Source organism: Ursus americanus, chromosome 6 (assembly GCF_024610735.1).
Source record: "Ursus americanus isolate L20-20 chromosome 6, mUrsAme1.1.p, whole genome shotgun sequence".
NCBI lineage: Eukaryota > Metazoa > Chordata > Mammalia > Carnivora > Ursidae > Ursus > Ursus americanus.
Window position 1 is genome coordinate 751,182 of NC_142132.1, and position 12,454 is coordinate 763,635.

A 12,454-nucleotide genomic window follows, 5' to 3' on the forward strand; every position below is an offset into this window, starting at 1 on the left:
GGGGGGGGGGCTGCGGGCGGGGACGAGGGGGCTGCTGGGCCGGAGCATCACCCCGGGGGTGGGCTGAGGCTGGTGCGAGTGGGGGCGCCCGGGCCAGCGTGGGCACGACCCCGACGGGAGCGCGCCCTGCCCTCGCTCCACTTCCCTTGCCCCGGGGCCACGCCCCGCGCCCCGCGCCCCCACGTCCTTGTGCCGGAAGGGCGGGAGGAACGAGCACAGGGTGATCCCCTGGCGGCGGTTCGCCTCCGGACTAGTGTGGCCCAGTCGCCGACCCGTAGGACCGGCGGGCGTCCCCCTCGGTCGCTAGGCAACCACCCACTCTGGGCTAGCGGGAGAAAGCCAACCGCCCTCGGTCCCGGCGCCATGGACCTGGTTATCACGCAGGAGCTGGCCCGCGCCCAGAGCCAGCAGGGTGGGCTGGGGCCCCGACCCCCAGCCGCAGGGACCCGGAACCCGGCAGTACCCTGCCCCCGGGGAGGCTACACGGCCGACCCATCAGACCCCTCACCTGGGGCGGCCGGGTCCCGCCGCACTCGGGATTCCCATCTTGGGGAGGTCCCGGAACCTATGCCCCTCGCCCCCGTAGGACCTCCGCGACCCCCGCGTTGTCATCCTCCAAGGTTGCTCAGGATCCCTGCCCCCACTGTGCGGGGGCTCGGGCCTGCTGGAGGCTGGGGAGGGGGCGCAGCCGCGGGGGTGGACGCCGTGGCGCGGGGTGGAGGCCGGTCCTCGGTGGTGGGAGCGGGGGGACACCCGGCCGTCCCCCCCCCCCGCCCCCGTGCATAGTGATGGCACGCAGGCTATCTGCAGACCAGACCTTTCTCCACTGTCGTCCTGGTAGATGACGCCTCCCTGAGGAGGGCTTATGAGCTGATTAAGTCGGCCAACCTGGGCAAATCAGAGTTTGACCCCATGGAAAGCTTCAGCCCCGACCTGTTTGTTTTGTGTGCAGAACAGGCCCTGAAGGTACTGAGTCCGGGAGTCCTCGGAAGGTCTCTGGGGGCAGGAGGTGGAGCTGGAGAGGGGAGTAGCACCGGGGTGGGGGGTGGTCCCGGGAGGAAGCTGCTGGATCTGCTGTCCTCGGGGCTGTTGTTAGAGCCGCTGCCCTGCGCACCGTCCGCAGGCGTCCTTCCGGGGCGGCTCACGGCGGCGGCGGCGGTGTCTTGCAGATGGGGCACCCCGAGATGAGCGACGACTGCGTCCAGATGTACTTCAAGGTGAAGGGGCCAGTCACCCAGTTCCTGGGCCGAGCGCACCTGTGCAGGGCCCAGCTCTGTGCCCCCAAGTCCGCCGAAAACCTGGTGAGGGGGAAGGCTTCGCGGGCACAACCCTAATGTTTGGTTGGGACACACAGCCGTGCTAGTTCGCCATTCCTAAATGAATACCTAACGGTGCGTCCCACTCTGGGTTTTCCCCGGGGTGCCTTGATTCTCCTCACGATTTTACATCTTATGTCAGAAGAGTTACAGTCTCACCCTGCTTCCAAAATCGTGTCAGGCTAGACAAATCCTAAAGTACTCTTTATGCAAAGGTCGGTGACGGGACACCGGCCGTGTTTCCTGCTTATGCTTTTCCTCTAAGCTCTTGCTTGACCTTCGGCCTCTGCCTCCTGCTGCCCTGGCTGTGCCCACGACAGCCGCCCTTGAGCCTGGCCCGTGTGCCTGAGAACTCCCCAGGTGCCCCGGCTGCTGCTGCTTACGCATGGGCTCCCAGGCCAGTCCTCAGTGTGGCTTACTGTCCACGGAAGTGACCGCGAGCGATGATTGGTGGTTCAGTGGCAAATTCAATGTGATTGTGCATTTTTTATGTTGTTTTAGGAGGAATTTGAAAATTGTGTTACTCAGTATATGAAAGCGATCAACTTTGCGAAAGGAGAGCCCAGGTAGGCGGAGCAGGGCCGCACGCCTTACGGGGCTCTCGTAAAAGGTACAGAGCCGGGATTTAGCAAGCGGTTCTACCTGTTTAGACCGGGGGTTGTCCTTGTTGTGTCCTTGCGGCTGCTCTAACGTGTGCAGCTGGGCCGCATACACACCCCATTCCCTTAGCCTCATCCATTTGTCTGGCCTGCGGTTTCTGTGATCTGCACATGGGCTTTTGTCTGCTTTCTCTGCAGGAACTTCTTTGGTCGGTCTTCATGGCCCCTTACTTTCTGGGCCTCTCTGAGGGTTCAGCATCAGGCTCCCTCCCTCCCCTGCCCCCACGTGCCTCTATCCCTCTGGCAGATTGCCCAGGCCGAGGCCTCATGTCCACACAGATTCAGCTGCACAGTTTTCTACTTAATGTTTCCTTCATCAAGAAGAAATATTATTGAAGCTGTGAAGTTTGCACACAAAGTGGTATTAATACAACCTCTTTAAGTAGGATACACCATTTAAAGGAGATCGAGGTGTAAATCCTGATCCACTCATTCGGTCTCCTGACCAGGGCTGTTGAGAGCCTCCTGCCCAGGCACCTGGGGTCTTACAAGGCAGAGCTGGCCTCTCAGAGAGGCCTGGAGCAAGAAAGGCAAATTGGCCCCGGGATGCCCTTACTCATATTCCTCCAGTGACTCCTTCCAGCCCTCGGGGAAAAGCCCACCTTCTGAGGGGTGTCCCTGCTCCGCTCCTCACCCCTCCTCCTGTCCCACTTTGCACTTCATGTGCAGGCATGAGGACTCCGTTCCCCAAAGATTCTGCTCTCCCCCATTTATTTATTTATTTATTTATTTATTTATTTATTTATTTATTTTTGCCTGCCAGACCCTTTCCCTGCACTGCTCTCTGGCTGAGTGCTCGTCACATTTCAGGTCTCAGCAGGATGTTACTTCCTCTGGGAAGCCTTCCTTGATTCCCCCTGCACTTGCCTGTTCTTGTCTATCTCTTGGGAACCAAAGGAGACCTTGCTGACTGGTGTATTTTCACAGGGAGCTGATCACTTTTGGAATGACTGAATGGGTGAAGGGATCTCTAGTCTGGACTCAGGAGTCATGTGGCTGGGTCACCATGGCTGGGGTTGAACTTGTGCGTAGGCGGGGCGGGTCGGGTCGGAGCGGCTCCGAGCGGCTCCGATGGTGCTGCTGCCATCTACTGGAGACAGAGGACTCGAGGCTCCTGCCTGAGGGGGCTCGGGACAGGCTCTGGAGGGGACTCGGGGACTGGGGACAGGCTCCGGACAGGCTGCTGACGGGCTCGGGACCTAGTCTCAGACTTCCTCTGCTCGTGCTGCAGGTATTACTTCCTGGTGTATAACGCATCGGTCCTCTACTGGCAAATGGTGAGGCCATTTCTCAAGCCAGGGTATCATCACCATCTGATCTCCAGCCTCTCCCAAATCGTCAACGTGTTAAATCAGACTGAGGAAGAGGACAAGGAGTGGCGGGCAGAGCTGATGCTGTGAGTTGAAGCGTCCTGCCACGAGTCCCTAACCAACCACACTTGGCAGCCTCTGACCTCCTTCCCCTCCTGCCTGCTCCCATGGGGATGCTGATCTTACACTGCAGGGTGTGGATGTCATCGCTTCCTACTCCATAGTTAGAATTAGGTTTTTTGTGTGTTTTGTCTGATGAGGTCTATAGATGAAATCACTATGTCGTGATCACATGGGTGTTACAACAAGATGAGTGTTTAGACTCAAAACACAGGAAATGTGAGCTTGTGTCATAATCCTGGCTTGTGGTTTCAACTTAGTTCAGTAAGTTGTTAATGTAGACATTTTAGCAACAGAAAACTCAGCCAGAATGGCCCTGTTTAGGGAAGCATGCACCTCGTGCATCACCATAGAGACAGCCCTGAGAAGCCACAGCGAGAGATGTTAGCGTATGATCCTTGTGCTGGGTGGACCGGAAGGCAATCAGCCGGGCTCTTCCTGTCTTTGGGGGGCCCCACATGCAGGCTAGCGACTGGGTGCGTGTCTGCAAGGAGGACCCAGAGGATCTGCCCTGAAGTTGGAATCCAGAATCTGTAGGCTTTCTTCACCTGCTTTATGGCTACTTGGGGAGCTTTTAACAGAAAATAAGTATAAATACAATCTTTCTTACAAATGCTATTTTAAATGTTTGAGGTAGTTACAGTGCAGACATTTCCTTTCCCTCCTGCCAGGAGCAGCATAGCTTGCTCAGCCCCTGCCCGCAGTCCCTGCTGAGCCACGCGCTGCGGGTGTGGGGTAAGGAGCTGGCTGATCCGTGTATCTTTCTGAAGTTCGTGAAACATAATGAATGCATAATAACCTGGTTATTAGACATTTGCAGCAGAGAATGATTTCATCAGGTTTTCATATCCAGTATTTTAATATGATCCAGGGAGCTTCTGGACTGTTATCTACAAGCTGGAAGGAAGGAAGAGGCCGCAAAATTTTGTGTCACTGCAGCACCATTTATAAAAGCTAATGTGCCACAGAAATATCGACACATGTTTTCTGTTATGGTAAGTTGGCATATTGAAAAATGTAGGTAGAAGTAATTTTCTTAAATGTCAGTTTTGGAGAACTGTGTGTAAAAACAGCCAAGTCCATCCACTGAGAGACACAAAAGCGTACATGCATCGTGCACACATTGACGGAATAAAACATCGTCTGCCTTCATTGTGGTCTCTGAGTATTTCACTTGTGACAGCACTGAATTAAGGCTAGCAGAAAATCTGTTAAGGTAAAGTAATCATACGCCCTACAATGTGTATGAGGGACCGCGTCATCCACCACCTGCCGCGTGTAGAAAATCAACCGAGCTTCTGTATGAAAACGGAGTATACAATGTAGTTACTGAAGAGACGCTTGTTCATCACAAACACTAATTTTAAAGGAGGAGTAATTGTAAATAACTAATACCTGGATTTCTAGCTAAGTTATTTGTTTAAATCAACTCACAGTACTGTTCCACTTTATAACAGGTGCGACATGAATTACTGGACGAGCTTCAGTTACAGGAAGAAAAGAAGACCTCCGTTAGCCTGGCCGTCACTTACCACATTAATATGCTAAAAGCGTGAGTGGTTTAGGAGTTTTAGGTGCTGACTCAGGGTCTCTGTGCCATGTAGAGGGATACGGCTGTGCCAGGGGTGAGTGAGGCTGGAACAGCAGGGAGAGGCCGGGGCCCAGAGGACGGGACTCCGCCTTGCCTCCCTTTACTTAGAAGCAGCCAGAGAGGCTGCCAGTGGGTGAGTGTAGCTTCTACGGAGGAGGCTGGTTTAGGAGGGGAGTCACAGGCTGGGTGAGATCTGTCTGATAGGCCCTTCCAGATGAGGCTTGACATTTGACCTTGACATTGAGTAAAACAAGAGTAGCCAATTTGGGTAACACTCTGACAGTAGTGGTTGAAAGTGAAGGAAGAATGGAACTGTATGCAGGCAGACACCTGCTAAAGTGGCAAGAGGGAATTAGGAGCCTGGAGAGCCACTGTGTGAGAAGAAAGGGCAGTGAGGAGAGCCACTGTGTGAGGTGAGGGCAGTGAGATCAGTGTGTGTAAGGAGAAGGCATGAGGAGATCAGAGAGTGTGAGGGGAGGGCAGTAAAGAGGTCCAGTGTGTGTGAGTAGAGGGAAGCTGTCCAGAGGGAGGCAGTTTGCTGCCCAGGGTCCTGAGCAGGGGAGGTATGACAGGCCAAGCCAGCCTACAAGGTTGCCGTCCTATGGGTCTGGTTCTGGCAGAGGGGCTGTACAGGGAGAAAGAGCCTGCTCTGGGAGTGAGGACAGTAAGGCAGCGTGAGAAGTCACCTTGGAGACTGAAGGAAGGAAGAAGGAGGGATTTTTTAGGCCTTCTGTTCAGTGAGAAACACAGATTCATAGACCTGGAGTTTCTTTTAGGGTAATTTGAACAAATCTGACATGATATTTTGGTTATTTAATGTTTGAATAAATTCTAGAAAATTGGATAAAAATGAGTTTCCTGAAGATGTGAACACAATTCTGAAGAAGGCCTATAAACATTTAAGTAATTATAATCACCAGCGCTTCCCTTCAGTGAGAGAGGAAAAGTAAGTGTCCGTGTTTTTCCACTTTTACATCTACATAATCGTTGTACTGGATCAAGCCTCAGCCACTGTGGAGACTCTGCTATTCTTTTTTTTGGTCTTGAGGTTTGTACTGTTTGGGGAGCATGTGGGATATGTAACTACATATTGTACTTTTTAAATCAAATTTAACTTCTAAGCATAGGTACTTTTCCAGTTATTAAAACCTCTCACACCTTTCTGAGTAGCAGTGTCACATCTCAGCAGCCAGAGTCCTCCGCCCTCAGCACTTCAGGTTTTCAGTGCTGTGCCTTCCTCCCTCCCCTGGTGCCGTTTGCTGTTAGGAGGCGTGCTGGCTTCCCAGGAATGGATAGCTGAGCCAGAGGCTGACAGAATGAGCTAGAATGGAGCCTCTAGTTTATTTCTAGAGAAATGATGAGTGTGCTTCCCAGTCCAGCAGCTGTTTTGTCCTGTTCTCATGGGTGCTGACTTAAAAGAACAGACACCACCGCCGCCCCGGTAACATGGTGGCTGAGATTATCTTACTGCTTTGGTGTCCACCTGTGCGCCTCCAGTTACCTGTGAGGTGTAATGCTCAGCCATGTGTGCAGGCCTCGGAACTACCACTTTCGAGAATTTATCTTTTGAGTTCTCAATGATTTTCTCATCAACTTCTCTGCACTCCTAACACATGAAACATTTTGGCCATTGTCTATAATAATTATTGATATATTTTTTCAGTCTGTCACTCATTCATTGATTTTAGGGTGTTATGGGTGGAACTATGTTCCCCAGAAAGATCTATTCAAGTTCCAACCTTCGCTGCCTATGAACATGATCTTATTTGGAAATAGGATTTTTGCAGATGTCGTCAAGTTAAGATGGGTCATCCTGGATTAGGATGGGCCCTAATGAGTGACTTTTGTCCTTATAAGAAGAGGGAAATTTGGGATGCGGATGCCTATGGGGAAGAAGGCCAGGTGACGATAGAGGCAGAGATTGGAGTGGTGGCTGCAAGCCAAGGAGCACCAAGGATTGCTGGCGAGTATCAGAAGCTGGCAGAGCAAAGAAGGCTCTTGCCCTAGATTTTAGTCATCTGGTCTCTGGAACTGTAAGAGATGGAATTTCAATTGTTTAAGCCAATTAGTTGATGGTAATCCATCACAGTCGCCTTAGAAAACTCACGTAGGGGGTGTATGATCAATTGCGTCATAAATTACCACAGAGCTAGCAGCTTGTGACGATGCACGTTGATTCGCTCCCGGGGTCTGCGGGATGGGAGTCCAGGCACAGCTGCCACCCAGGTGTTGGCAGGGCTGTGGTGACTTCTGAAGCTCGACAAGCAGGTGCTTTACCAAAGCCAGCGAGGGATAATTGACTAGCACAAGGGAAGTCAGAATTGTTTGGGATCTGATCAGGCCCAAGGTTGAGGTCTCCTGTTGGTTAGCAGTGAGTTACTCAAAGGGAAGGGGTCACCCAGGCCATGAACACCAGGGTGCAGGGTCACCGGGCATCTTGAAGCCACCTGTGGTAGGTTGGACGAAAGGGGCCACAACATGTCTCGTGTTCATGTCACTCCCTGTAGGAACTCCTCCACGGCTCTTGAATTTACACAGATTGAATGGGCCAGGGATGGCGTATATACATATTTTTAAGATGATTTTCATCATTGGGGCGCCTGGGTGGCACAGTTGGTTAAGCATCTGACTCTTGGTTTCGGCTCAGGTCATGATCTCAGGGTTGTGAGATCGGGCTCTGCGCTCAGTGCAAAGTCTGTCTGTGATTTTCTCTCCCTCTGCCCCTACCTATCCCCCCCACCCCGTGCTCACTTGCTCTAAAATAAATAAATCTTTAAATGATTTTCATCATTTTTTTCTTATTTCAAATTTAATATGCAATAATTATAAGAAGTTTGAAAATAGATCAATCTATATTTTCAACATTATTATCACATAGGTTTTTAACCTACTTTTCACATTTAAATTGTGAGCATGTTTCCGCATCACAAAATATTCTGCACTTAAGTTCTTCACATGGTTTTCAGGCCCTCTAGGCGGTCAGTCAGAGCACTTCGGTTATGAGAACCCACGCACACGCATAGGCACGTGTACAGTGTCCCCTCCAACGTCCCTTGTTACGACTGGGTCCTCCCTTGGGGTTCTCACTTCTGACATGAGCAGCTCCAGGGGAAGTTTCTAGAAGTGGGACTCTGGGGCGCTTGATACATGCTGCAAAAGCCATACAGAGCACACATGTAAGGGCCCTCGTCTCTGACCTCTCCGATCATCTCGGAGCAAGTCGGAGGAGAGGGGCATGCCGTTGCTCTCACCCTGTCCTGTCCTCTGACTGCTGCTGTTTTGTCCTGTGTTTCCTGGCATTTTTTCCTTTTATTAGTTTCCTATACACTTACTTTGCCCATTTTTTTATAAGTAGGGTATAAACCATTTCATTATTGACTTGCAGAAGCTTTTTCTAATTTAAAATATGGGCCCTTCAGCTCCAGTATATGTATCAGTTATCCCAGTTTGTGTACCTTTTTGGTTTTTAAAATTAATTTTTGATGTACAGAAATGTTTTATTTAATATAAGAATAATTCGAACTCATATTTATTCCCGTCAGTCCTGGCCTATGGCGGATTCTTTGCCCAACAGCCCTGTGAGTCAAGGCTGACCCGGTGCCCCAGAAGTCCAGGCCGTGCAGCCCCAGCTCAGAGCTGGCTGCACACCCTGACCCCCACTTGTGTGCCCCCCCAACCATGAACCAGCCTTGGCCTTGTGTCCCCCACCTCTACGTATGTGCCCAGCAAGGCCCTCCCACCCTCCAGGTTTGAAAATGGTTCTTTCCCCTGCGGTGTCTCTGTGGCTTTACTTTTGTAAGGACTTCTGCTTTTACCATGTGTGGGCAGAAGGGCTGACCCCAGCAGCTTCTGCCCTGGGACAGTTAAGTTTCCTTGGCCTCATGTGCAGTCTGCGTTTGCTTGGTGTTCCTTGGGCCTGGAGGAGAGGGCGTGTCCTATGCTGGCTGGGCCACCTGTCCCGCCAGCCACAGCTGTTTGCTTTCAGGTCCCTCCTTGTCTAAGAGCCTTGGGCTCCCAACTCTGAGTGAGGGACCCTGCTGACACCCCTCCAACCGGGCTTCTGGGTGGGAAATTCTGGGTGGGAAAAAAATGTTCTGTTAGTTTGAAACAAAAAAAAAGGACTAAAACCCAGTGATTTGTGCGTTTTCAGGTTGTCCCTTCTTACCTGCACAGTGGTTCCATGTGGCCGGAGCTCAGGGAGCACTGAGGGGCAGGATGTCAGGAGGTCAGGACTGCCAGGGCCCTTGAAGCTCCAGGGACTGAGCAGGTGGAGGAAGAGGGGGGCGGGGATGGTGGGAGTGCAGGGAGGGGAGGTGGCGACACCAAGTTCAGTTATTATAGCAGACAAGCCATTTGGGGTCCTGGGTAAGACTGTGATGGTTAGCTAGCCAAGGGCAGAAAGGGCACCGGCTTCTCCCAGGGGAACATTTGGCATGTCTGGAGAGTGCCGGTGGCCGCCGTGGGGGCTGCTCCTGGCATCTTGTGGCTGGCAGCCGGGGGTGCTGCTAAAGGTACTGGGGTGTGCAGGATGGGTCTCCCATGCCCAACAAAGAAGTGCCTGGTCCAGGATGTCAGGGTCAAGGCGGAGGACCCGGGCCTGTCCTACATCAGACCTGGACTCCTACAGTTTTATATTAAGTCTCAAGATCAGGTAGTCTAGTCCTCTAGCCTTGTTCGTTTTCAAAGTCGCTTCGGCCATCGTGGGTCCTTTGCACGTCCATATAGATGTTAGCATCAGCCTGCCACTTTCTGCAAAGACCTGGCTGAGTGATATCCTTGATGCTTGTCCCGTGGTTGGAGGAAGAGGCTTTGAGTCAGGAAATTCGTGTCTGTTCTCTGTGTTGCCTGCACTCTCTGATGATTCAGACGGTGACCCCCGTGGCTCTGAGTTGCTGTGCAGGTCTGTTGTCCCTGCGTCCTTCCCCGCACTTGTACCCACCCGAGGGCAGAGGAGGAGCAGTTTGCCCAGCGGACACAGCTCTTCATTTCCGCCAAATTCTGTGTCGGGGCCTGGCGGGGGCTGGGCTTGGGGACCGTCACCATGGGATGTTTATTTTATTTTTATTTCCCGCCTCTGGTGAAATGACGACTGCTTTTTCTCCCCTACAGGACACGCAGGTAAATGTTCCCTGACCCCTCTACTGATGCATTGCTCTTCTGTTTCTTCATTTCCAGAATTCTTTTGCTTTTTGAATTGGCTCGTCTTTCTTTGACCTTGAAATGTGAGGAGATCTCCTCCGGCTGCCTGTCAGACTTGAAGGGGATCGACAGCAAAGTAAGTGAGGGGTGGCGGTGGGCGTGCAGCACCTGCTCGTCGTCATCTGTTGCCGTCCGGACATACCAGGCCAAGGGGAGGGGGCGGAATTCCAACCCTTCAGCAGGAGGGCCTAGCAATGTGTGGTTGGTAACATGCTGCCAGTTTTCCACACGTGCATTTCACCCCATTGAGATGATGTGACATGTGCGTCACGAGCTCTCGCCTCCGTGGCAGCAGCGGCCTGTGTTGCCACCAGCTGTTTACGCGATTCATCTGAAGGGCTGCACCATATTTCATAATATTCATGATCCAAAACTTATTCCTCAGCCCCATTATTGGACGCTTCAATCCTGTTACTCTTTGCTTTTACATAAAGGGCTGCAGTCAACATTTTGTGCCTAAAGCTTTTATCTGAACTTAGGTTTTTGTTCCTAAAGCAAGTTCATGGACCTGAAATTACTTGGGAATTTCACTTTCAGGATTTTTTTTTAAAAGATTTTATTTATTTATTTGACAGAGAGAGACAGCCAGCGAGAGAGGGAACACAAGCAGGGGGAGTGGGAGAGGGAGAAGCAGGCTCCCAGCGGAGAAGCCTGATGTGGGGCTCGATCCCAGAACGCCAGGATCACGCCCTGAGCCAAAGGCAGATGCTTAACAACTGCCCCATCCAGGCGCCCCACTTTCAAGATTTTAAAATACATATTACAATATTGCCCTCCAAAGAAAACTTGACATTCCTGCCAGGAGTTTCTCAGAGTGCATGCTTCAGGTGTCCGTGTTATGACTCAAGAAGCCGCACGGGCTCTTGCACGACTAGAGGCTCACTTCGCCGCCGGCGCTGGTGCTGTGGGACGTAATGCCAGGGGACAGCAGGTGCTGCTGTGGGTGCTGCTGCCCGTGAGGGCGAGAGAGGTGAGGGAGGATCCGCTCGGACAGTGGGACCATTAGCACCAGCATCACTTCCTGCCCTTTCCATTAAGCACTTGCTGTGTTTAGTCCCACAGTACCTGTGAGTCTTAGATATCAGCTGCTTCTCAGAAGTTTCCCTCCAAATGGAGCTGCAGAGTAGTGCCCCTTTCATGGTGCAGTTCAGCAGAAGGGAAATCAGTCATATTTGTGGTTATGTTGATCTGGAAATTGTTCTAAAAAAGGAAAAAAACTTCACTTGGACCTCGACAGTCTGGTAGTACTTGAATAGGACTGCCAGGTGGGAGAGGTGGGACGGGCATGCAGGGTGGGTGCAGCAGAGGCTGGAGAGCACCAAGGCAGGTCGGATGGTGGCTTGGGCGTGCTCCTGAGCAGAGTCCTAGTAGGAGTGCATCGGAAACGGACACACTGATCATGAAACTTGTATGGAAATGCAAAGGAGCCAAGAGAACGAGAAGCCACTCTGGAAACACAGAACAGTGTCAGAAGATGTACTCTACCTCGCTCCGGGACGTATGGTAAAGATGCAGTAGTTAAGCCGGTGTGGCGTTGGCCTGAAGGAAGTGACAAAGATGGAATGAGCCCAGGGTCAGACCCGCAAACATATGGCCAGTTGATTTTTGACAGAGGCGTCACTGAAATGGCTTTCAGTGGATAAAAAATTTGTCTTTTAAACAAATGGTACTGGAGCAGGGGAATAGCCACATGTTAAAAACAAACAAAAAAGCATTGGCTCCCCATTTCACACCACATACAGAAATTAGCTCAAAATGCGTCGTGGACCTAACTCTGAGTGTCAAAACTCTGCCACTTCAGAAGAACAAACAAGCCCAACTCTTTGTGACTCTGAGTCAGGCAAAGAGTTCTTCGATTGATGTCAAGAGCATAATTCGTACACGAAATTGATACATTTTGTTAAAATGAAGAATCTTGTTCTTTGATACTGTTCAGAAAATGAAAATACAAACCAGGTCCTGAGTAAAAATGTCTGCAAATCACATATCTGATAAAGGACGTCATATCCAGAATATGCAGAGAACTCTCAATACTCAAGAAAACAGACAACCAAAAAAAAAAAAAAAAACCCAAAACCGGAAAGCTCTGAATAGACACTTCCCCCAGTGAAAATACATGGTTGGGAAGAGGAAAAGGTGTGGAATTATCGTTACTTGTGATGTTGACTACTCTGGGAGGAGCTGGTTTTCCAAGTCCTGTTTCTGCCTTGCTTTCCCGCAGAACAGTGCACTTCCGGCACCGCCAACACCAAATGTGTG

The 12,454-nt window shown here is 51.4% G+C and overlaps 1 protein-coding gene across 3 annotated transcripts in view; it reads left to right on the forward strand.

The window, feature by feature from the left end:
- Nucleotides 1-312: 312 nt before the first annotated feature.
- CFAP46 (cilia and flagella associated protein 46) overlaps nt 313-12,454 on the forward strand; it is an 88,718-nt gene continuing 76,576 nt past the window's right edge. For 2 of the 3 annotated variants that reach the window (XM_045809411.2, XM_045809413.2), the window contains exons 1-10: nt 313-412; nt 842-966; nt 1,170-1,301; nt 1,818-1,882; nt 3,207-3,371; nt 4,277-4,400; nt 4,863-4,957; nt 5,832-5,942; nt 9,147-9,263; nt 10,172-10,271. In XM_045809411.2, coding sequence (XP_045665367.2) covers nt 364-412; nt 842-966; nt 1,170-1,301; nt 1,818-1,882; nt 3,207-3,371; nt 4,277-4,400; nt 4,863-4,957; nt 5,832-5,942; nt 9,147-9,263; nt 10,172-10,271 — 1,083 coding nt within the window. In that variant the 5' untranslated portion in view covers nt 313-363. The remainder of the gene's footprint in view (nt 413-841; nt 967-1,169; nt 1,302-1,817; nt 1,883-3,206; nt 3,372-4,276; nt 4,401-4,862; nt 4,958-5,831; nt 5,943-9,146; nt 9,264-10,171; nt 10,272-12,454) is intronic. The other variant, XM_045809421.2, reaches the window with a different exon arrangement.